General features: G+C 65.9%; 5 protein-coding genes across 8 annotated transcripts; 1 reads left to right on the top strand and 4 right to left on the bottom strand.

Annotated features, from left to right (window-relative positions):
- TMEM160 (transmembrane protein 160) lies at positions 1-3,827 on the bottom strand. The gene is made up of 4 exons (XM_067314389.1): positions 3,647-3,827; positions 2,968-3,060; positions 1,384-1,681; positions 1-392 (listed from the first exon to the last, which is right to left on the bottom strand). The coding sequence occupies exons 1-3, from the start codon at positions 3,825-3,827 to the stop codon at positions 1,452-1,454; spliced, it is 504 nt and encodes a 167-aa protein (XP_067170490.1). The 3' UTR covers positions 1-392; positions 1,384-1,451.
- A 1,249-nt stretch (positions 3,828-5,076) lies between these two features.
- Positions 5,077-6,679, bottom strand: SDHAF1 (succinate dehydrogenase complex assembly factor 1). Its single transcript, XM_067314468.1, has 2 exons — positions 6,615-6,679; positions 5,077-5,573 (listed from the first exon to the last, which is right to left on the bottom strand). The coding sequence occupies exon 2, from the start codon at positions 5,507-5,509 to the stop codon at positions 5,267-5,269; it is 243 nt and encodes an 80-aa protein (XP_067170569.1). The 5' UTR covers positions 5,510-5,573; positions 6,615-6,679; the 3' UTR covers positions 5,077-5,266.
- A 699-nt stretch (positions 6,680-7,378) lies between these two features.
- TBCB (tubulin folding cofactor B) lies at positions 7,379-11,700 on the bottom strand. The gene is given in 9 exon segments (XM_067314467.1): positions 7,379-7,548; positions 8,404-8,446; positions 8,449-8,475; positions 8,566-8,625; positions 8,628-8,756; positions 8,846-8,864; positions 8,866-8,943; positions 10,259-10,402; positions 11,471-11,700. Coding segments are annotated over 9 exon segments (777 nt in total). The 5' UTR covers positions 11,630-11,700; the 3' UTR covers positions 7,379-7,430.
- A 719-nt stretch (positions 11,701-12,419) lies between these two features.
- On the top strand, positions 12,420-15,319 carry POLR2I (RNA polymerase II subunit I). Of its 2 annotated transcripts, none has more exons than XM_067314451.1 (6): positions 12,420-12,704; positions 13,521-13,553; positions 13,675-13,748; positions 14,091-14,165; positions 14,763-14,814; positions 14,908-15,319. In XM_067314451.1, exons 1-6 carry the CDS (start codon positions 12,435-12,437, stop codon positions 14,968-14,970), a joined length of 567 nt encoding a protein of 188 aa, XP_067170552.1. In that variant the 5' UTR covers positions 12,420-12,434; the 3' UTR covers positions 14,971-15,319. The 2 variants fall into 2 exon arrangements, with proteins under 2 accessions (XP_067170552.1, XP_067170553.1); XM_067314452.1 differs by having other exon boundaries at positions 12,569-12,704; positions 13,499-13,553.
- Positions 15,320-16,632: 1,313 nt separating this feature from the next.
- On the bottom strand, positions 16,633-22,170 carry WDR62 (WD repeat domain 62). Of its 3 annotated transcripts, XR_010886721.1 has the most exons (15): positions 22,079-22,170; positions 21,913-21,988; positions 21,353-21,464; positions 21,194-21,257; positions 20,737-20,856; positions 20,357-20,490; positions 20,098-20,150; positions 19,687-19,890; positions 19,363-19,514; positions 18,887-18,999; positions 18,295-18,651; positions 17,904-18,016; positions 17,569-17,635; positions 17,335-17,414; positions 16,633-16,888 (listed from the first exon to the last, which is right to left on the bottom strand). XR_010886721.1 is itself a non-coding variant. In XM_067314514.1 (11 exons), exons 1-11 carry the CDS (start codon positions 22,135-22,137, stop codon positions 18,428-18,430), a joined length of 1,311 nt encoding a protein of 436 aa, XP_067170615.1. In that variant the 5' UTR covers positions 22,138-22,170; the 3' UTR covers positions 18,028-18,427. The 3 variants fall into 3 exon arrangements, 2 of the variants coding, with proteins under 2 accessions (XP_067170615.1, XP_067170614.1); XM_067314514.1 differs by lacking the exons at positions 16,633-16,888; positions 17,335-17,414; positions 17,569-17,635; positions 17,904-18,016 and having other exon boundaries at positions 18,028-18,651; XM_067314513.1 differs by lacking the exons at positions 16,633-16,888; positions 17,335-17,414; positions 17,569-17,635; positions 17,904-18,016 and having other exon boundaries at positions 18,510-18,999.
- Positions 22,171-22,177: the final 7 nt, after the last annotated feature.

Here is a 22,177-nt window from a genome sequence, read left to right as displayed (position 1 = left end):
GGGTTTTTCCCCGACACATTTATTTCGCGGAGCCGGCGAAGCTTTAAGGGGCGTCGTTCCCGCCCCCAAACTGGGGCGTTTTCACCCCAAAAAACCCCCACGGCAGCTTCTCGCTCCCGGAAGCTCCTTCCCAGCTGGCAGCGAAGGGGGAATATCCATCGCGGAAGGGTCGGAAGCTCCCGGGCGGCGGCGGTGGCTCATCTCCGGCTGGAAAAGTCCTGCCGGTGTCCAGAGCCGCTGGCGAGACTCGAATACGGGACTCCGGTTTCGGGGGGGTTTTTTTTCCATTTTTTTGTTTTTCTTTTTTCCGGGTTGCAAATGCGGAATTTTTTCCCCCTGGCTGGAGCAAGAGTCGGAACGTGCAGCTGCGATGCATCCGGGATAGCCCAAACCTGCTTTTTTTTTTTTTTTTTTGGAAGAAAAAAACCCGGAAATGGAGCTTTCAAAAATGTGGTGTTTGCAAAAAATGCGGCGTTTGCAAAAAAAAAAAAGCGGTGTTCGCGAAATTCAGCATTCCAAAAACGCAGTGTTCGCAAAAAATGCGGTGTTTGCAAAAAAGTGGCGTTTGCAAAAATGCAGCTTTTGCAAAAATGTGGCATTTGCAAAAAACATGGCGTTTGCAAAAACGTGGCGTTTGCAAAAGACAGTGTTCATAAAATGTGGCGTTTGCAAAAACTCAGCCATCACAAAATGCAGCTTTTTGCAAAAAAAAAAAAATGGCCTTTGCAAAATGTGGCTTTTGCAAAAACTTGGCGTTTGCAAAAAACTCGGTGTTTGCAAAAAACGCGGCATTTGCAAAAACTTGGTGCTTGCAAAAAGCAGCTTTTGCAAAAACACGGCGGTCGTAAAACTGCCGCTTTCGCAAAGTGGCGGCATTGGCAGAAACGCGGCCTTTGCGAGGAACGTGGCGGCCACAAAACGCAGCTGTTGCAAGATGGGGCCGTTTGCAAAAAGGCGCCGTTTGCAAAACCCGCGTCGTTTGCAAAAACGGCGATTGCAGAAACTGCGTCGTTTGCAAAACTGGCAATTGCAGAAACTGCATCGTTTGCAAAAACCGTGGCGTTTGCAAAAATGGCGTTTGTAAAAGCCACGTTGTTTGCAAAAATCAGGGTGTTTGCAAAATCTGCGGCATTTGCAAAAATGGCGATTGCAGAAACTGTGCCGTTTGCAAAAATGGCATTTGCAAAAACGGCAGCGTTTGCAAAACCTGCGTCGTTTGCAAAAACCGTGGCGTTTGCAAAACCGGTATCGTTTGAAAAATGGCGTTTGCAAAAACCGCACTGTTTGCAAAAATCCGGGCGTTTGCAAAACCGGTATCGTTTGCAAAAACCGCGGCGTTTGCAAAAAAACCGCGGCGTTCACGGCAGCAGCGGCGCGACCCACCTGGGCGAGACGGCGTTGGCATCGGCGGCGGCGTCATCGTGGCGGCAGCGTGGCGGCGGCGGTGGCGGTCACTGGCCGGGGCGGCCGTCGGGCCGCTCGTCGGTGACGAGCTCCACCTCGAGGCGGCCCACGTAGAGCGAGAGGGCGCAGAGCCAGAGCAGCGCCGGCAGCGCCAACGCCAGCGCCCGGGCCGCCGCCGCCGCCGCCGGCAGCATCATGGCGCGCCGCAGCCGCAGCAGGCTCAGCAGCGACGAGGCGCTGCCCTGCGCCACGCAGGCGCCCCCCAGGAGGAAGAAGCCTGCGGCGGGGACCAAGGGAGCGGCGGCGGCACCGCGCCGTCAGCGGCGCAACGGCAACGGCGGCGGCGGCGCAAAATGGCGGCGGCGGGTGAGATGAGGGCACAAAATGGCAGCCGGGGCGAAACGGTGGTGCAAAATGGTGGCAAAGGGTGAAACAAGGGCACAAAATGGCGGCGGGGGGCAAAATGAGGGCACAAAATGGCAGCCGGGGAGAAACGGTGGTGCAAAATGGTGGCGGGGGGCGAGATGAGTGCACAAAATGGCAGCCGGGGCGAAATGGTAGCGCAAAACGGCAGCAGGGGGTGAAATGGTGGCACAAAATGGTGGCAAGGGGCGAAACAAGGGCACAAAATGGCGGCAGGGGCGAAACGGTGGTGCAAAATGGTGGCAGGGGGCGAAACGAGGGCACAAAATGGCAGCCGGGGTGAAACGGTGGTGCAAAATGGTGGCAGGGGGCGAAACGAAGGCACAAAATGGTGGCAAGGGGCGAAACGAGGGCACAAAATGGCGGCAAGGGGCGAAACGAGGGCACAAAATGGTGGCAAGGGGTGAAACGAGGGCACAAAATGGCGGTGGAGGAGGAAATGGTGGCACAAAATGGTGGCAGGGGGCGAAATGGTGGCGCCAAATGGCACCGTGGGGCAAAATGGTGGGGCAAAACGGCAGCACGGGGCAAAATGGCGGCGGGGGAGAAATAGCAACACAAAATGGCAGCGGGGGGCGAAACAGCGACGCAAAATGGCGGCAGGGTGACATCGTGGCACAAAATGGCGGCGGGGGACAACACAGCAGCAGCAAATGGCGGCGGGGGCAAGATGGTGGCACAAAATGGCGGTGGGGGGCAAAAAGGGTGGCACAAAATGGTGGCGGGGCCAGGCTCAGCCCTCAAGGGGGGTCGGGGGGGGTGCTGAGGCGTTTGAAGGGTTTTGGGGTGCTGGGGGGGCTTTAGGGGGAGTTGGAGGAGTTTGGGGGGAGTTGGGGGGTTTTGGGGGGGTTGAGGGGAGGGTTGAGGTTTTGGGGGGGGTTGGGGGATTTTGGGGGGGTCTGGGGGGATATTGGTGGCTTTGAAGGGGCGATGAGGGTTTGGGGGGGTCGAGGGGGGGTCGAGGGGGCGTGGGAAGGTTTGGGGGGTTGGGGGGGAATTGGGGTCTTTTGGGGGGAATTTGGGGGGATTCGGCAGGTTTTGGGGGGGGGTCGGGGGCTCTTTGGTGCTTAGCAGGTTTGGGGGGGATTTAGGGGGGTGGGGGGCAGTTTTGGGGGGGCCTCGGGGGGGTTCGGGTCTCACCGTAGGCGGCGTCGCGGCCGGTGTCGCTCTGGACGTAGGCGATGACGCCGATGCCGGTGGCCAGGAGGCCGTTGCGGAACCAGGAGAGGAAACCTGGATTGGGGGGGGGGGCCCCAAAGTGGGGAATTAAGGGGGGGGTTGCCCCCCCAAGCCCTTTGGTGACCCCCCAGGTGCCCCGCCCCCGCGCTCTGCCCCGCCCCCTAGCTCCCTCACCCCGCCCCCAGGCCGGCTTTGCTCCTCAGGCCTGCCAGCCCTGACCCCCGATGCGGAAAAGCCCCGCCCATACGCCCCTAGCCCCGCCCCCTCACCCCCCCCCGAGACCACAAGCTCCCACCCCCCGGGCCCTCTCCCCGCGCCCCCCAGGCCCTTTGCCCCGCCCCTGAGCTCTGCCGGACCCGCCCCCGGGCCTCGGGACCCGCCCCCTCGCTCTGCCGGCCCCGCCCCCGCGTCCTTTGCCTTCACCCCGCTCCCTGCCCCCCCCCTTGTCCCCGCATCGCCGGCTCCGCCCCCTCGCGCCGACGGCCCCGCCCCCTGCCCTGCTTGTCCCCGCATCGCCAGCCCCGCGCCCGCGCCGTGCCGGCCCCGCCCCCGGGGCCGCGAGCCCCGCCCCTTCCCCGTGCCTCCGCGTCGCCGGCCCCGCCCCCTCGCCCCGCCGGCACCGCCCCCCGGCCGCACGCACCGCCCTCATGCGCCTTGCGCAGCAGCCAGGCGTCCGCCTTCTCCAGCTCGGTGGCGGCGGGCGGCGGCGGGGCCGAGCCGCGCCCCAGGCTGTAGCGAGGCCCCCGGCCGGGCCGCTGCCCCGCCGCGCCCCGCAGCAGCCCCGCCGCCGCCCGCCCCACGGCGCGGCCCCACCAGGCCATGGCCGCCTCTGCGGCCCCGGCCCCGCGCCGCGGCGGGGAGGGGAGGTGCCGCCGCGCTCCCATTGGTCGCTGCCGCCGCCACTCTGCCGCGCCCCGCCTCCGAGCGAGCGCAGGTGGCGGAGCCCATAGGCGACTGGGCCTGTCCGTCAGCGCCGCCCCGCCCACCGCGCGGGGGGAGCTCCACCGATTGGCCGCGCCGGCTGTCAACCCCCCGAGGCACCGCCTCTCTCCCCCGCCCACAGAGGCGGAAGGAGCGCGGCGCCGCCTCGCCATTGGCTGACGGCGGGGCGCGGGGCACGCCGGGAAGGGGGGGGTGCGCGCGCGCGCGCGGCCGTTGGCGGGAGGCGGCTCCCCTCAGCGCGGCGGGGCCGGGCCGGGGTCCCCGGGGCGGCACCGGTGGGCTGGGGGGGGGGGGGGCAGATGGGGGGCAAGTGAGGCGAGGGGGGGCACGAAGGGGTATTTGAGGCGGGGGGGGAGCAGGTGGGGGGGCGGGAAGGGGTATTTGGGGGGGGCACAAGGGGGTATTTGAGGCGAGGGGGGCAGGAAGGGGCAGGTGAGGGGGCACGAAGGGGTATTTGGGGGGGCACAAAGGGGTATTTACATCGGGGAGCGGCTCCTTCGCTCAGGCGAGACCGTCGCCGCGGCGCAACCCCCAATCCCGGCCGCCTGCGTAACGCGGTACGTACAGCCGCCCCTCGCGCCTGTACCCGCGGCCTCCACAGCCCCAAAAAAGCCTGCTTTGCCCCCAAAACGAGGGGAAACAGCCGCCAATACCGCTCCCGGCTCCTTCCCGCTCTTCCCGGGCTGGCCTGTCCTCGGAGACGCCCTCCGATGGACCCGCCGGCAGCCTGAGCCGAAGCGGCCGAGAAACGAGTACCGATGACCGCTGCGTGCTGTTAACCCTGAAACCTACTGACGGCACCGCCAGCATTACCGTAAAACCCGTAGGTGCAGTTCAGCGCCTTGTGGCAGGCATCGAACTTGCGCATCGGAAGAGCACGTTAGCCGGGGGAAGAACCGATTTTCCAAGCGTTTTGGCAAAAAAAAAGCATAAAGAAAAGCTGCGAGGCTGTTCAAAGGATACCGATTCTCTCCTTTTTGCCCGCATTCCCGTGCGGAAAATAGCATCCCGGAGCTGCCGCCTTCCTGTTCTCTCCTAGTTTTGTGTCAGTCTCCGGAGCCGGTTTTCACCACAGGGTGTGGGAGGGAAATGGGAGAGGGAAAAAAAAAAACCCAAAATGCCCCAAACTGGATTTATATCCGCTGGTAAGAACGAGCAAATCCCACTTCCGGCAACCACCGGAATTTTTAAGAGGAGCCATGTGGAAAAACCATCTCCTGAACGTCCCCTTTAGTGTTGTTTTCCCCCCCAAAAAAGCTGGGAGAAGACGATCGCCTCAGAGCCGGAGCGGACGCATCGGATGGGGATTTTCCGGCTGTTATTCCGGCGCGGAGCCGAAGGCGCCCAGGCGCTTGGTGGTGGCGGCGCGGAGCTGTTCCAGCTGCCTCCGGCCGCGGCGCAGCAGGAACTCGATGCGCAGGGCGTCGCGGGGCGGGATGCCGGCGTTCCGGCGGAATTCCTCCCGGATGCACCCCGCGAAGCCCGGCTTGTCCTTGCTGGCCCGCAGCAGTTGCCGGTAGAGGCTCAGCACCTGTTTCGGCAGCCGGTTGCCAGTCGCCATGGCGGGAGCGGGAACGGCGTTCCGGGAATCGGAGAAGGCGGGGGAACGAATCCGGCCCCGATGGCTGTTGCGGGGGGGGTGGAGCAGGAAAAATTAGCCCCCGGGGGTTAATTGCGCGGGGTAACGAGGGGTGTTTGGGGGGGGTTGGCTGTGGTGCTCCCCTTGTTGTTGTAGGGTCGCGGTCCTGGGGGGGGGGTGTTGTTGTAGGGTGACATTTGGGGGTGGTTGTTGGAGGGGGGGGTTAAGGGGGGTGGTGTTGGAGGGTCGCGGCCCTAGGGGGGTGTTGTTGGAGGGGGGTGTTTGGGGGTGGTTGTAGGGTTGCAGCCCTTGGTGGGGTGTTGTTGTAGGGAGGCATTTAGGGGGTGTTATTGCAGGGTGTCTCCTCGGGGGGGGGGTGTTGTTGGAGGGTTGCAGCCCTGGGGTTGTTATTATAGGGGGGCATTGGGGGGTTGTTATTGTAGGGTCTCCCCCTGGGCGTTGTTGTAGGGGGGCATTGGGGGGTTGTTGTAGGGTTGCAGCCCCGGGGGGCTGTTGTAGGGTTGTGGCCCTGAGGGTGTTGTTGTAGGGGGGTGTTTGGGGGTTGTTGCAGGGTCGTGGCCCCGGGGGGTGGTTGTTGTAGGGTCACGTTTGGGGCTTGTTGTAGGGTCAGGGCTCCGGGTGGGTGTTGTTGTAGGGGGGCATTTAGGGGTTGTTATTGCAGGGTGTCTCCCCGGGGGGGGGGTGTTGTTGTAGGGTCACAGACCCGGGGTTGTTATTGTAGGGGGGTGTTTTGGGGTTGTAGGGTCACAGCCCCGGGGGGGGGTTGTTGTAGGGGGGGTGGTTGGGGGTGGTGGTTGTAGGGTCACAGCCCCAGGGGGGTGTTGTTGTAGGGGGGCATTGGGGGGTTGTTATTGCACGGTGTCTCCACGGGGGGGTGTTATTGTAGGGGGGCATTGGGGGGGGGTGTTGTTGTAGGGTGACAGCCCCGGGGTGGGTGTTGTGTGTGTGTGTGTGGGGGGGGCGTTTGGGGGTCGTTACTGCAGGGTCTCTCCCCGAGGTGGGTGTCGCTGTAGGGTCGCGTTGGGGGTCGCTATTTCCCCCCCCCCCCCCCCCCCCCCGTTATTACCGGGTCTCCGCGGCCCCGCTCGCCCGCCTCCTTCCCGCCGCGCCGCCGCCGCCACGTCCGGCCCCGCCCCTCGGACACACCCCCCTCAGCGACACGACCGCCTATTGGCTGCGGCGCGCTGAGGGGGCGTGGCAGGGGAGCCCCGCCCCCCCCTCCCGCAGGCGCCACGTGGGGGCGGAGCGGAGCCACGAGGCAGCGCCGGCGCCTCCCGGTCGCCCCTCCCGGTCGCCCCCCCCGGTTCCCCCCCCCCCCCGGTTCCCCCCCGGTCCCGGCGGCGCCCAAGGCCTCGGCTTCACCCTCGGGGGCTTTATTGGCGCGGGAGAGCGGACGCGGCGGCGGCGGCACGGAGCAGACAATAACTTAGGGGGAGCCCAAAACCCCCCTTTTCGTCCCCAAAAGCGGCAGGGGACGGGCGGGAGGGAGGCGCCGAGCGGAGAAATCCGGCCGGAGCAGCGCTCGGAGCGACGGGATGAACAACAAAAAAACAAAGGAAGCGGCACGGAAACGGGGTAAAAAGCACCGGGATGGGGCAGAGCGGTCGCTGGGTGCCGAGGAGGCTCCGTATGCGGGAACAGAGCCGCCGGCATCGTTGGGATGAGCCGGGCCGGCCGCATCCCCTGGGATTCGGGAGATGGCGGCAATCCGGAGCGGCTCCGCTCGGCCCGGAGCGGAAAGAAGGAGAAAAAGGGCCTTTTCCACACACACAAAAAAAGGAAAGAAACAAAAAACAAAAAGCACCGCGGTGACGGTGAGCGTCCCTCTCGGAGCGGGCGTCGGAACGCCGGAGCGCCGGAACGCCGGAGCGCCGGCCACGGATCACATCTCGTCCTCCAGGCCGTCGTCTTCCTCGGGGAAGTCGCCCACGGTGACGCTGGGCGGCTTGACGAAGGCGCCGTACTTGGGCTGGCACTCGAAGTACTTCCGGCCGTTGACGCTGCGGAAAAGCCCCGCGGTAGCGCCGGATAGCGGGAAAGAGGCTCCGGAAGCACCGGGAGTGCTCGCCGATCCAAGCGGGAAGGACCCGGGGGGCTCCAGAAGCCTCATCCACCTCCGTCCCCAATCTGAGCGGGAAGGGCCTGGGGGGCTCCGGAAGGCCCCGTGCTCCATCCCGGATCCAAGTGGGAAGAGCCCGGGGGGCTCCAGAGGTGCCGTGCTCCATCCCCGCTCCAAGTGGGAAGGGCCCAAGGGGCTCCAGAGGCCCCGTCCTCCATCCCCAATCTGAGCGGGAAGGGCCCAGGGGGCTCTGGAGGCCTTGTGCTCCATCCATGATCCAAGCAGGAAGGACCCAGGGGGCTTCGGAGGCCCCATGCTCCGTCCCTGATCCGAGCGGGAAGAGCCAGGGGGGCTCCAGAAGCCCCATGCTCCATCCCCAATCCAAGTGGAAAGGGCCCAGGGGGCTCCGGAGGTTGCCATGCTCCATCCCTGATCCAAGTGGGAATGGCCCGGGGGGGCTCCGGAGGCCCCGTCCTCCATCCCTGAGCCGAGTGGGAAGAGCCCAGGGGCTCCAGAAGCCCTGTGCTCCATCCCCGCTCCGAGTGGGAAGGGCCCGGGGGCTCCGGAGGCCCCATGCTCCATCCCCAATCCAAGCGGGAAGGGCCCGGGGGGCTCTGGAGGCCCCGTCCTCCATCCACGATCCAAACGGGAAGGACCCAGGGGGCTCCGGAGGCCCCGTGCTCCATCCCCAATCAGACTGGGAAGAGCCTGAAGGTCTCTGACCCCCCTATCCCTGTTCCCCAATCCGAGCGGGAAGGGTGCCGGCGGGAAAACCCGGAGCCGGCGCCCGGCCTACCTGCCGTCGTGCTTGCCGAGCGGCTCGTCGTAGCGCACGCCGACCAAATGCCCGGCTTGAAATCCGTCGGCCCTGCGGGAAAAAAAAAGGAACGGAATGGGAACAGAGCGGCGCTGGGAAGCTTCCGGCTCATCCGTAGGGAGAAAGCGGGAAGCCACTCACCGACGTACATGACGGTGCCGCGCTTGGCCGGCTGCCCCGGCACCCGCACGCGGCAGCGGAGCCCAGGGGGATGCGGGCGGCCAGCGCCCGCTCGTCACCGTCACCGTCACCGTCGCACCGCCGCCGCCGGCGGTCCTCCGCCTCGGCGTAGCGGCCCAGCTGCCGCCGCTGCAGGAAGGAGCGCAGGGATTCTGCGGGAAACGGGGACACCGTCACTGGTGTCACCGTCACCGCGGGGGTTGGGGGGTGTTGGGGGGAACGGGGTGTTGTCGCGCGGTACCTGGCCGCTTGTCGTACTCGCCTCTCGGGCATCTCGTACTTGGGCACCTGCGACACGTCCTCGAACTGGCCCAGGCGGGCGCCGCTGCGGTCGATCACCTGCGGGAGAGCGGGCCGGATCGCGACGGAGACGCCGGAGAAGCCGGAGCGACCCCCCCGGAGAAGCTTCCGATCGCTCCGGCTTCGGCCCCACCCCGGCTGGCTGCTGAATCGGGCGTTAGGTGGGAGCGCGCGGAGCCGGCGGCCATTCGGAAACCCATTTCAGGACGGGAGCAGCCAATCTGGGTGCCGCCGGGAATGCGGATCCGGCGGCTGTTTCAGCTGCTCCGGCCCCAAAAAGGGATCCGAAATGGCAGCTGGATCTGCACTGCCAGCAGCGCCCGTTTGGGAGCCTGTTTTGGGGCCGGATTGGCTAAATCAGGCACTGCCGGGAGCGCAGATCTGGCAGCCATTTGGAAACCCATTTTGGGACAGGAGTGACCAAATTGGGTGCTGCCAGGAATACGGATCCGGCTGCCGTTTCAGCCGCTCCGGTTCCAAAAAGGGCTCCGAAACGGCAGCCGGATCCACGTTCCCGGCAGCACCTGATTTAGCCGATCCGGCCCCAAAATGGGCTCATAAACGGGCGCCGCCGGGAGCGCGGATCCGGCGGCCGTTTTGGGACAGGAGCGGCCAAATCGGGTGCCACTGGGAGCGTGGATCCGGCGGCCGTTTGGAAACCTGTTTTGGGACAGGAGCAGCCGAATCGGGCCTTGCCGGGAGCACGGATCCCGCGGGCCGTTTTGGGACAGGAGCAGCCAAATCGGGCGCTGCCAGGAGCGTGGATCCGGCGGCTGTTTTGGGACAGGAGCGGCCAAATTGGGCACCACCGGGAGCGCGGATCCGGCGGCCGTTTTAGGACAGGAGCAGCCGAATCGGGCGCCGCCGGGAACGCAGATCCGGCGGCCGTTTGGAAACCCGTTTTGGGGCCGGATCTGCCAAATCGGGCACTGCCAGGAATAAGATCCGGCTGCCGTTTCAGCCGCTCCGGTTCCAAAAGGGCTCCAAAACGGCAGCTGGATCCACATTCCCGGCAGCACCTGATTTAGCTGATCCAGCCCCAAACTGGGCTCATAAACAGGCGCCGCCGGGAGTGCGGATCCGGCAGCCGTTTGGAAACCCGTTTCGGGGCCGGATCAGCTAAATCGGGCACTGCCAGGAATACGGATCCGGCGGCCGTTTGGAAACCCGTTTCGGGACAGGAATGGCCAAATCAGCGCCACCGGGAGCGCGGATCCGGTGGCCGTTTGGAAACCCGTTTCGGGACAGGAGCGGCCGAATCACCCCCCCCACCCCGCCGCGGGCCGCCTGTCTTTCCCGGCAGCCTCCCGGGCCCCTTTTCGCGGCGCTTCCGGGCGCTTCCGGCGTCACGCACGTGCACGCGGCAGCCGTCGTCGACGGGGTAGGAGCCGAGCAGGGCCTCGTCGCGGTCGAGGCGCCCCAGGAGCCGCTCGTCGGCGCTGTACAGCTCCAGGTCCATGCAGGAGGCCGGGCTGCCCACCACCAGCTCCAGCTTGCACTGCGGGAGCGGGACGGGGCGTCACTGGGAGCCACTGGGAGCCACTGGGAGGGGGGGGCAGGCGGCTGCTGGGGTGAGGGATGGATCCCGGCTGGTCCCGCAGGGGGGATTGGGGCGGATCGGGGTGGTATGAGGGGATTGAGCCTGTTCTAGGTGGGGGGGGATCCAGTCCGGCCCGGTCCTGCCCCATCCGGGTCTGGGAAAGGGGATCCAGCCCGGTCCTGTCCTGCCCTATCCGGGGCCTGGGAAAGGGGATCCAGCCTGGCCTGGTCCTGCCCTATCCGGGTCTGGGAAAGGGGATCCAGCCCGGTCCGGTCCTGCCCTATCCAGGTCTGGGAAAGGGGATCCAGCCCGGTTCGGTCCTGCCCTATCCGGGTCTGGGAAAGGGATCCAGCCCGGTTCGGTCCTGCCCTATCCGGGTCTGGGAAAGGGGATCCAGCCCGGTCCGGTCCTGCCCTATCCGGGTCTGGGAAAGGGGATCCAGCCCGGTCCGGTCCTGCCCCATCCGGGTCTGGGAAAGGGGATCCAGCCCGGTCCTGTCCTGCCTATCCGGGCCTGGGAAAGGGGATCCAGCCTGCCTGGTCCTGCCCTATCCGGGTCTGGGAAAGGGGATCCAGCCCGGTCCGGTCCTGCCCTATCCAGGTCTGGGAAAGGGGATCCAGCCCGGTTCGGGTCCTGCCCTATCCGGGTCTGGGAAAGGGGATCCGGCCCGGTCCGGTCCTGCCCTATCCGGGTCTGGGAAAGGGGATCCGGCCCGGTCCGGGTCCTGCCCTATCCGGGACTGGGAAAGGGGATCCGGCCCGGTCCGGTCCAGGGCGGTGCCAGTCAGGGGGATCAGTCTGGTCCGGTGCCGGCCGGGGGGATCCGGTCCGGGCCGGTCCCGGTGCAGCCCGGAGGGGGGCGTGGCCTGGCCCGGCGGGGGGTGGGCGTGGCCCCGGAGGGGCGTGGCCGGTCCCAGTCGGGGAGGGGGGCGGGACTCGGGGCGCGGGGGGCGGGGCGGGGCGAGACGCGGGGGGGCGGGGGCGGGTACGGCCCCCCGGTGCGGGGGGAGGGGCCCGCGGCCGGTACCTTGAACTCGGCGATGGTGAGGCCGCGGCTGTAGCGCTTGTGGGCGCGGAAGGCGTTGAGGCTGCTGCTCACCGCCACCGAGACGGCGGAAGCGGTCGCCACCACCACAGGCGCCGCCGCTGCCGGGCCCGGCCCGGCCGCCGCCGCCGCCGTATTCATGGTGCGGCCGCGCCGCCGCCGCCGCCCGCTCCTTCTGGAACCTTCGGCCCGCCCCCCGCGCGCGCCCGGCCAATCGCCGCCCGCCGCCTCCCGCCAATCGGGCGCCTCCCGCCCCGCCCTCCGCGCAGCCCGGCCCGGGCGCTCGGCCAATGGGGAGAGAGCTTCCTGGCGGCGCGGCCAATAGCGGCGCGCGATGGAAGGGGGGTGCGGAGGGCTGAAGGTGAGGGCGGGAGCGCGGGTGAGGGCAGGGCTGCGCGCGGGGGCGCTCAGGGCGGGCGCACGCGCGGGCGCGGGGGGGGGGTGCGCAGATGTACAATGCACGGGAGTGGCGCATTTGCACGGCGGTTACACACGTGCAATGCACAGGGGCACATCTGCAACGGGGGATGCACAGATGCAATGCACAAGGGTGGCACAGCTGCACGGGAGTGGCACGCGTGCAATGCACCGGGGGTGGCACATGTGCACAGGGGTGGCACACCTGCACTGGGGTTGCACACGTGCAGTGCACGGGGGTGGCACATCTGCACGGGTGAGGGATGACACACATGCACGCCCGGGACCCAGGCATCCGAGGGCCCAGGCGTCCGAGAGGGCCTTGGGGTCAGTTGAGGGGAGGGTGTTCCTCGGCGCCTGGGTCCTCTACGCATGGGGAAGAGTGGTCAGATGGGGGGGAGGGGTGCCCGGATGCCTGGGTCCCCTCATACATGGGGTGGGGGGTACCCGGACTCCTGGGCCCTCCTGACACAGGGTGAGAGGGCTGGGTCGGGTGGAACCGCCCGGACGCCTGGGTCCTCTGTAGACGATGGGGGAGGGGGAGGCAGAATGGATGCCCGGACGTCTGGACCCCCGCCTCGGTCCCTCCTCGTTCTTCCCAGTCCCCGTTATAGCCGGCAGGGAGCGGCCGCGCTCCCGCCCTCTTTTGTCTCCGCGGGCGCGCCGTAGCTGGGCGCCGCCGCGCGCCTGCGCCAGGCCCCGCCCCCTCGTGGCGGCGGCGGCTTCCGGAGCGGTTTGTCATGGAGTCGGACGGGACGTACGAGCCGGGCTTCGTGGGGATCCGCTTCTGCCAGGAGTGGTGAGGGGCACCGCGGCCCCCCGGGGCCTCCCGGGGCTTCCCGGCATCCCCTGGGGCCTCCCGACATCCCCCGGGGCCTCCTGACATCTCCCGCGCCCCGCCGGACCCCCACCTCTCCCCCCAGCGCCGCAACCGCGGGGCTTCCCGGCATCCCCCGCGGCCCACGGGCCTCCTCCGGGGCGCTGGCCCCGCCACTGCCCCAAGCCCCGCCCCTAATCCCCCACCCCGATCAAGCCCCGCCCACACATGCCAGACCCCCCGTCTCTCCCCGGAGGCCCCGCCCACGAGCCCCCTACCCTAGCTCCGCCCCGCCCACACCCTCCAGATCCCTCCGTCCCGGAGCCCCGCCCACACACCCCCGCCGGCACTCCGGCCCCGCCCACACGCCTTGTCCCCGCCCACATCCGCCAGACCCTCCTGCACCCCGGAGCGGGGCCCCCCACCCGGCCGGGCGCTTAGCCCCACCCACTCGCTTTAGCCCCGCCCACAAACCCAAGGCCCCGCCCCCTTGTGGCCGTGTCGGGAGGGAGGGGGCTGCTGAGCTCCCCAAGGGGAGACCCTATAGTGAACCCCCCCCCCACCATGGGAGTCCCTGGGGGGGGTCCGGCTGTGCCCCCCCCCGGATCCCCTCCAATAACCCCCCCCACCATGGGGGTCCCCGGGGGGGGGGGGTCCCGGCTGTGCCCCCCCCCCGGGAACCCCTCCAATAACCCCCCACCACCATGGGGGTCTACGGGGGGGGTCACAGCTGTGCCCCCCCCCCCGGGAACCCCTCCAATAACCCCCCCCCCCAGCAACAACATGCTCTACCCCAAGGAGGACAAGGAGAACCGCATCCTGCTCTACGCGGTGAGTGCGTCCGTCCGTCTGTCCGTCCCCCCCCCCCCCCAAACTGGGACCAGTCCCGGCCCCCCCCAGTCCTCCCAGTCCGGCCCAGTCCGTCACCCCCGTCTGCCCCCCCCCCCCCCAGTGCCGCAACTGCGACTACCAGCAAGAGGCCGACAACAGCTGCATCTACGTCAACAAGATCACGCACGAAGTGGAGTGAGCGCGGCCTTGACGGGGGGGGGGGGGGCCCTAATTAGCGGGGGGGGGCAATTAATAACGGGGGGGGCAATTAATAAGGAGGGGGCCATAAGGGGGTCATTAATGAGGGGCAAATTGGGGGTGGGGTAATTAGAGGGTGAGCGGGGGGGGCGATAAGGGAGGGCGACTCAAGGGCGGTTAATAAAAGGGGGCGGTTAATAAGAGGGGGTTAATAAGGGGGTGATTAATTAGGGGGGTTAATAAAAGGGGGGGTAATAAAGGGGGGTTAATAAGGGGGGGTTAATTAGCGGCGGCTCGTTAGCGAGGGGGGGGCATTAATGGCGGCGCCGGCGCTTGCAGCGAGCTCACGCAGATCATCGCCGACGTCTCGCAGGACCCCACGCTGCCCCGCACCGAGGATCACCCCTGCCAGAAGTGAGGCCGCCGCGGCGTCCCCCCCCTCCTTGGGGACACTCTGGGGACATTGGGGACACTCTGGGGACACTGGGGATCCCCGGCCTTGCTCCCACCCCCCGGCTCCAGGGAGGAATTAGCTCTACCGGGAGGGACGGGAGGGGGACCAGGTGGCTCCGATGTCCCCGTGGGGCACAGATGTCCCCTCATTGCCGAGCTCCGATGTCCCCAGGGGGCTCCGATGTCCCTATGGGGCACCGACACTCCACAGCTCCTGTCCCCCCCCCATGGGACAACCGATGTCCCCAGGGGCTCTGATGTCCCCATGGGGCTCTGACGTCCCTGTCCCCCCCCTCCAGTGTCCCCAGGGGGCTCAGTGTCTCCCCTGCGGCTCCGATGTCCCCATGGAGCTCCAAGTCCCCATCCCTACGCTCAAGTGTCCCTTGGGGGGCTCCGATGTCCCTGTCCCCACATTCCAGTGTCCCCGGGGGCTCCGGCATCCCTTGAGGCGGCTCCAGCGTCCCCCCATGTCCCCGACATCCCCATGGGGCTCCGACGTCCCCGGAGGGCTCCGATGTCCCCAACGTCCCCCCCCACTCTCTCTTTTCCCCCCCCCAGGTGCGGGCACAAGGAGGCCGTTTTCTTCCAGTCGCACAGCGCCCGAGCCGAGGTGAGCCGGCCGCTTCCGGAGGCGCTTCCGGAGGCAGGGACCCCCACGTGTCCCCGCTGTGTCCCCAACCTGTGTCCCCGTGTCCCCGTGCAGGACGCCATGAGGCTCTACTACGTGTGCACCGCCCCGCACTGCGGCCACCGCTGGACCGAGTAGAGCGGCGTTCCCGAGCCCGATGGCATTCCCGAGCCCGGGATAGCGGCGTTCCCGAGCCCGGGATGGCGGCACCCGACACCCGGACGTCAGTCCCAAGCCCCGATGTCGTTCCCGATCCCTGATTTTGGTCTGAGCCTCGGGTGTCGGTCCCGACTCTGGATCTTGATCCGAGCCCGGATAGCGGTCCAGAGTCCGGATATCGATCCCGATCCCTGGTTTTGGTCCGACCCTGGATATTGGTCCCAATCCCGGAGCCGGATCCCAGCTGGCGTTCCGTAGCCCTTGCGGCTCCGGCACTTCCCCACCTCCCCACGCGCTCGCGTATCCAAGAGGATTATTTTTGGGATGAGGCCGCCTCTGCCGTGTCCTTGCCGTGCGGGAGTTGGGGGGGGGGGGGGGACACGGCCCCCCCCCCAAATCGCCCCCAATTGCCCCCCTGGGTGCCCCCAATTGCCCCCCTGAACCTCCAATTGCCCCTGGGTGCCCCCAATTGCCCCCCTGAACCCCCAATTGCCCCTGGGTGCCCCCAGTTGTCCCCAAATCACCCCCCGGGTGCCCCAAACCGCCCCCAGTTGTCCCCTGGGTGCCCCAAATCGCCCCCCCGTGCCCCCTCGGTGCCCCCCCGACCGCCACGTACCCCCAGGTGCCCCCGGGGTGCCCCAAATCCCCGCCTGGGTGCCCCAAACGGCCCCCGCGTGCCCCCAGTCGCCACCTTGGTGCCCCCAAATACCCCCCAGGGTCCCAAATCGCCCCCCCCGTGCCCCAAATCACCCCTGTCAGACCCCAAATACCCCCCCAGGGTCCCAAATCGCCCCCTGGGACCCCAAATACCCCCCAGGGTCCCAAATTGCCCCCCGGTGCCCCCAAATCGCCCCCACCAGACCCCAAATCGCCCCCTGGGGCCCCAAATCGCCCTGTCAGACCCCAAATACCCCCCCAGGGTCCCAAATCGCCCCCCTGGTGCCAAAATCACCCCCATCAGCCCCCAAATTGCCCCCCCGGTGCCCCAAATCACCCCTGTCAGACCCCAAATCACCCCCCAGGGTCCAAATCGGCCCTGGGACCCCAAATACCCCCCAGGGTCCCAAATTGCCCCCCGGTGCCCCCAAATCGCCCCACCAGACCCCAAATCGCCCCCCGGGTCCCAAATCACCCCCATCAGACCCCAAATCGCCCCATCAGACCCCAAATACCCCCCAGGGTCCCAAATTGCCCCCCCCAGGGTCTCAAATCGCCCCCATCAGACCCCAAATTGCCCCCATCAGACCCCAAATTGCCCCCCCGGGTCCCAAATCGCCCCTCTGGGTCCCAAATCCCCTTCTCAGGCCCCCACCTGCCGCCGGGCGCCCCCAATGCCCCAGCCGCTCTCTCGCTCTCCGGGGCAAACGTTTATTCCGAGATCCTCGAAAACCGGCAGCGCCGGCAGCTCCGGCCCGGATCGGTGCCGGCACCGCAACGGCGTGGGGGAGCGGAGCCGCCTTTTGGGGGGGGCCCCCGAGCAAAATTCGGGCGCCGAAAAGAGGGGAAAACATGGAGAAGTGCCAAAAAGAGGGGAAAAAACACGGAAAAGTGCCAAAAAGAGGAGAAAAAACGTGGAAAAGCACCGAAAAGAGGGGAAAAAAACGTGGAAAAGTGCCGAAAATAAGAGGTAGAGGTGGGGGGGGGGGAGGGGGGGGGGGATTCAGGGCTTTTTGGGCTCCCGGGATTCGGCTCAAACCGTGCCGGCGCCCTCGAGGCCGCTCCGGACCATCCGCAGCAGCGCTTCGGAATAGGCGCGGAGCAGGGCGAGCGTCTCGGCATCGGCGGGGGGGGCGATGGCGCGGGCCCCCAGCTCCGTCCGCATCCAGGCGAAAGCCCCGGTGAAGGCGCCCTGCAGCCGCAGCAGCTCCTCTTCCGTGGTTTCCCGCCGGCGCGACACCTGGGAGAGAGAGAGAGAGAAGTCGGGATCGGCGCCGGGGTTTTGCCGCTTCCCTCTGCTTCGTTTTAATTTATTTACTTATTTTTTCCCTGCAAAACCTGAACCAGCTGAAAAACCATGGAAAATCGGCGCTGAAGGGGGTTTTTTGGGCATTTTTGCGTCTAAAAAAAGGCCCAAAACACCCAAATAATGCAAATCCGGGGCTCACCCGGGAGAAGGGAGAAGCGCTCGGATGACGCCTTCCACGCCCAAAGCCCGGAAACGCTCAAAATCCCCCATCCAGCCTCAAAACCGCCTCCAGATTTTGAGCGCTCCGTGGCACGTGCGGCTCCGTGCTGCCCCAAGCCGGGGTTTGGCCGCCGCGGAGGCGTTTTTCCGCGAGCCCGAGGCGTTTTCGGAGCTGGCGCGGAGCCCGGAATTCATTCCCGGAGCGCGAGGTCACCGACCTTGTCGTAGAGCTGCAGCAGCTCCTGGAATTTCTCCCGCAGCGGCTGCAGCTTCTCCTCGAAGCTCCGGATGAGGGTTTCTACCGGGAAATTTGGAGCTCGATTAAGTCGCCGCAGGCCAAAACCGCCGGGTTAGAGCCAAGCGGATGCCGGCGGGATCCGCTGCGGAGCGTTCGGACTCGTACTGCGGGATTTTAGACCCGAACGGAGCTCGTGGTCGTTTCCGGATCTCACCTGAAGACGTGCAAGCCGCCGAATCCGTATTTTCTCCCATTTCGAGGGGTTTCTCTTGGGGCGGCTCCTAAAAATTCCGGTTTACGTAACAATTGAGAAACCAAATCCGGGCTAAACCTGGGGCTAAAACCTGCAGGTCTGGGGCCGGAACGTGTCTTTTCCGGGATATCGAAACGCCACCTCGCGCCGCAGGAAAAATCCCGCCTGGAAATCCCGAGCAGACCGCACGAGACTCGCTCAAAGTACCCAAAGTGCCTTTTTTCCGGGCCCAGCTTCCTTTTCCCGAGGCTTTAAGAGCCTGATATTTCCCTGCTCCGGCAGAGGGAGCGACTTGCCTCCGGTTTTCCGAGCTCCTGGGCCTCTTTAGCCTCTTCCTTAACGGATTCGCGGGCAATCGGCGGGAGCCTGCAGCGAGGGCCGGGTCCGCGGGAGGAAGGCAGCCGCTAGCCTGCGAGCCGGGAAAGGATCACGAACGAGCCGCCGCCACCGGAATCGTTTCCCAAGCGGCTCGCAGAAGGGGAAAAGGCATTTTTTTAGGCTCGGCGCAGGCATCCCCGGAGCTTTTCGCAGCCTTCCGAGCCCGTTTCCCGCTCGATCGGAGCGAGGGAAGCTGTTCCAAAACCATCCCGCTTTCGGGGGCGCCCTGCAAGCCTCCGTCTCCCACCTGGAGCGCAGCGGGGCCGCGGAAAAGCCGGACGGAGGGATTAAGCGGCAATAAGCTCCCACCTGCTGTTTTTCTGACAGCGCGAGAGGAATCTGGCGGAAATACTCAAGCGCGGGTTCAGGAAGAAGTTTTTTTCCTCGTCTCCGGCTTCGGGCGGCTTCAAATCCTTTAAGGAGCCGTCGAATTTCTCTGGAGTTAAGGCGAGCGAAGCGTTAGCCGAGCTGTTCCCTCATCCCGCCCCTCCTGCCGTTCGGATTTGCCGTTCGCTCCCGTCCCGTTACCTTCGGCAGCGGCGGCGTCCGCCAGCGTCTCGAAGTGACGCTTGAGGTATTTCTCCCGTTCGGGAGTTTGCGGCAGCGAGCCGGCGGGCTGCGGGCTTTCCTCGGCCTTTTCCGCCTCGGCGTCTCCGTCGGAATCGTCTTGGGCCGGAGCGGGAGGCGTGGAAGGCAAGCGAAGAGGCCCGGGAAGGGAGAAGCCGTCGGGAGTTTAGCCGGGGCCGGTTTGGGCGCTTCGCTCCGTTGCCGTCTCTCCCGGTGGAGGCTTTAAAAGCCACTGCGGGAGCGCGATCCGGGGGATTCCCGCATCCCGCTGGTCCCCTCCAAGCCTCCCGCATCCCCTTTTTTTTAAGCACCAAGGCCGCATTCCCGGCGTTACCTTCCGGCCGGTGACGGAACGCAGCCGTTTCCGGCTCCGGCGAGGTTTTCTCCGCCATGTCGCCGAGCTCGCTCCGATAAACAGGTTGCAGCGGCAGCTCCGGCAGGCTTTTCCTTGGAAAAGACAACCTGTATTCGCACGAGCGTTTCCTTCCCGATCCGGCTGGCGGCAATTTCTGACACAGCCGCGGAAAGGGAAAAGGTTTAATAATAAAAATGTATAAAATGAAACGAAATCAAGAGCTCCGGCTCTTTCGGGAACGGCGGAGCTGATCTCGGCGTAACCGTCGGGCCCGGATTAGCCGCGGAGAGCCGAGGGTAAGCTCGCCGGCTCCTCGCTCACCGGGATGTGCCGAGATCGATCCTACCTCTTCCGATCCTCCAAGCGCGATTTTAATCACTGCCTACGTCCTCTAGACGGCCGAAAAACGAGGAATTTTTCCCCCCTCCGCCGCCTCCTCGCGAAGCGGAACTCACCTGCCGCTTTCCGAAGAGCCGTACCCAGAGCAGGCCTCATCCAGGCTGTTGCCAGTGGCGTCGAGCGATTCCAGCTCCTGGCTCGCGTCGTCCTCGGAGAAAAGCTCCGAGCGTTTGAAGTCCTCGATGACGCTGCCGGGAGAGACCTCCACCTGCCGGAAAATAACGGGGGGAATCTCCTTTCCTCCGGCACGGAGGGATCCGTGAGCGCCAAGACGGCCACCGCGAGCCCCGGCGGAAGGCAGCCATCGGAGGCACGGTTCCGAACGGATCGACGCTCCCCCCGGCGAAGGGACGTCGGCCGAACGACGCGGCGGCGCTAACCTCCAAGAGGAGACGGTCGAAATTCCCGGGCTCCGGATCCGCCTCGCCCTCGAAGTCGCTTTTGATGGGGGTGAAACAGGCGGGATCCGCTTCCAGCAGCGTCTTAATGGGATCTTTCTCGGCACGTTCCGCCCACCTGCCCCGCGGCTGGTAGCTCGTCCGGGAATCGGAGCCGGCGTTGTCCGAGTTATCCGCCTCTCCCAGCTGGAAAGGAAAGGAAAAACCCAGTTGGGGCAGCTCCAGGTGGAAGAGTCACCCGAGGGCGTCGAGGAAAAGCATTGGAGCGAGTCTCCGGCTCCGCGGGGAGACGGAATCTCTCCCGGTTTACGGCCAAAACCGCAGGGACGGGAAAGGCATCCGCATCCGGAGTCGCCGTCGGAAGGAAACCCGCCCCGACGTCCCTCCGCTCACCAGCCTCTTCGCCCACATCGGCAGCTTGCCGTTGGTCAGGACGCACGTCGGCGCTGGAAAAGGCGACGGAGAGCGGCGCTGAGTCGCGCCGGAAGCGGGAGAGGCGAAGGGCACGACGCGGCGCGTGCCGAAATCCCGCCGCCACCGTTCCGCCCTCGTTTCTCTGCCCGCAACGGAGCGGCGGGGATCTTCCAAGCAGGAATTAAGGAAAAAAAGAAAGAGAGGAGACACGGGGCGGCAGCACCGCACCGGAACGCACCGGGGTCGAAATCCTCTTTGGATGGAGTCTGCGGAGACGAGGCCTCATCCCGCTCCTCGTCGGATTCCTCATCCGACAGCTCTCCGGCGCCGTGAGCTGCCTTCCCGCCAGGAATGGCCACGTACGTCTCCCGCCTGGAGAAGGGCGCGAGCGGATAACCGTTATCCTCCTTCCTGCCCGGCCGCGCGGTTTCCTCGCGTCTCCGTAAGTTCCCCGATTTAAAACAAAGTGGGGAAACGGGGGTTCGGGATTCAAGGATCGCCCAGGCCTCCCCTGCGCGTTCCATGTTCCTTCCGCCACTTCCCGGAGCTCAGAGCGGAGCGGCACGGCACCGGCGGCCTCGGAACGAGGCGTTTGCCGCCTGGCAAAGGCGCCTCTACCTGATCTGCCGCATCCGACCGGCTTCATCCGGCCTTTTCGGCGGAAGCTGGTCGAGCTCCAGCAGATGCTGCTTCATGCTGGCGGTGATTTCGGGGCTCAGGTGCCAAACGAAAACGCAGCTGGAAGCACAAAGACAAGCTCGGGGGGGTTACAATTCCCTTTCCCGGCAGGATTCCCGGTCGTTCCGAGATTCCGGGCACGTAATTAAGGCGATTCGCTCAGCCCGCAAGGCCGAAGGCTTCGCCGATGGTTCGCGACACCCGTAGCGCGCGAGAGGGATTCAACGCGCCGTTCCCGGAGGCTCCCTTAATGTCAGGGCGAGCGCAGCCGGGGAAATTCCTTCCCACCGTCTTCCCGGGATGCAGAGCGGACGCTTTATGGAATACCGGGCCGGAATAAATTCCCTCGGAGGTGAAAGGAAAACGGGTTTTAGGTGGCCTTTAGGCTCGCGCCTACCTGTCTCCGGAGACGGTGATGAGGCGCTTGCAGTCGTAGGTGAATCTCATGCCCGTGACTATTTCTGCAACGCACGGAGTTAAACGCCGGAAAAACGCTCGTTTTCCGGTTCGGCACCGAAGCGGCGCAAAGCCGAGCGAGGCGGAAAGGGCGGCGAACCTGAATGTCCGAACATTTTCGCCACGCACTCGCCCGAATGGAAGTCGATAACGGAGATGCTCTTATCGGAGCAGCTCGTCGCTAGGAAAGTGCCCGAGGGATCCAGCTGCACCTAGAGCGGGAAAAAAAAAGGATCAGTCGGATTCATCCGCCGTTTTTCCCAAGCGACGAGCGCCGCGGTTCCCGTAAGCTTTAAAACCGGGGCGGCTTTGAAAGCCAAGCGCTGAAGCTGAGGCAGGATGTAAAAGCAAGCGGGATTTTAAGCCGGGCTAGAAATTATCCCGTCTTTTGGGAATATCGTTTCTGGCTCTAGCCGCCCAGGAGCCCGGTCCGAATCGGCAGCATCCAGGGAGCTTCCTTGGCCCCGTTGGGGGGGATTCGAAGGAGGAAGGGAAAGGAAATTATTAAACCGCCGCCACGTATTTGAAGAGTCGCGTGTTTTAAGGTCTTTCCCTCCGGAACGGCAGCTGCCGGGTGGAAACAGGAAATCTCCGGGGTCGGATAACGCCGCTCGGCCAGGCGGATAGCATCCGAGGGAGCCGCCGGGAATGCCGCCTTACTTTCAACAGCGCTCCGTCCTCGCCCTGCGAACCTTTGTAGCAGCACTTCTGCTTGCCGCTGGCGGCATCGTAAACCCTGCGGGCAGAGCGGAAGGCGATGGCGACGGAAGGGGTCTCTCCGCCGCCGCTCCGCGCGGGAAAGAGCGAGGAAAAAAGCCGGACTCACCTGACGTTTCGGTCTTGGCAGGCCACGGCGACGTATCTGCGGGTGATGTCGACGTCCATGTCGTACAAGGTGGTTTTCTCGGCGACGTGATGCGTCCGA

This window comes from Apteryx mantelli, chromosome 35 (genome assembly GCF_036417845.1).
Source record: "Apteryx mantelli isolate bAptMan1 chromosome 35, bAptMan1.hap1, whole genome shotgun sequence".
Taxonomy (NCBI): Eukaryota; Metazoa; Chordata; class Aves; order Apterygiformes; family Apterygidae; genus Apteryx; species Apteryx mantelli.
This window is presented reverse-complemented; position numbering and strand designations above follow the sequence as displayed.

Coding starts and splice junctions, on each gene's coding strand:
- POLR2I (XM_067314451.1), top strand. CDS start 12,435: ATGGGGGAGGGGGAGGCAGAATGGATGCCCGGACGTCTGGACCCCCGC. Junction 13,554..13,674: donor ACCGCATCCTGCTCTACGCG/GTGAGTGCGTCC, acceptor CCCCCCCCCCAG/TGCCGCAACTGCGACTACCA. Junction 14,815..14,907: donor CGCACAGCGCCCGAGCCGAG/GTGAGCCGGCCG, acceptor GTCCCCGTGCAG/GACGCCATGAGGCTCTACTA.
- SDHAF1 (XM_067314468.1), bottom strand. CDS start 5,509: ATGGCGACTGGCAACCGGCTGCCGAAACAGGTGCTGAGCCTCTACCGG.
- WDR62 (XM_067314513.1), bottom strand. CDS start 22,137: ATGGACGTCGACATCACCCGCAGATACGTCGCCGTGGCCTGCCAAGAC. Junction 20,857..21,193: donor ATCACCGTCTCCGGAGACAG/GTAGGCGCGAGC, acceptor TTGTGCTTCCAG/CTGCGTTTTCGTTTGGCACC. Junction 19,891..20,097: donor CGATGTGGGCGAAGAGGCTG/GTGAGCGGAGGG, acceptor TTTCCTTTCCAG/CTGGGAGAGGCGGATAACTC.
- TMEM160 (XM_067314389.1), bottom strand. CDS start 3,827: ATGGCCTGGTGGGGCCGCGCCGTGGGGCGGGCGGCGGCGGGGCTGCTG. Junction 3,061..3,646: donor GCGCAAGGCGCATGAGGGCG/GTGCGTGCGGCC, acceptor CCCCCAATCCAG/GTTTCCTCTCCTGGTTCCGC. Junction 1,682..2,967: donor CGGCCGCGACGCCGCCTACG/GTGAGACCCGAA, acceptor TCCCCGCCGCAG/GCTTCTTCCTCCTGGGGGGC.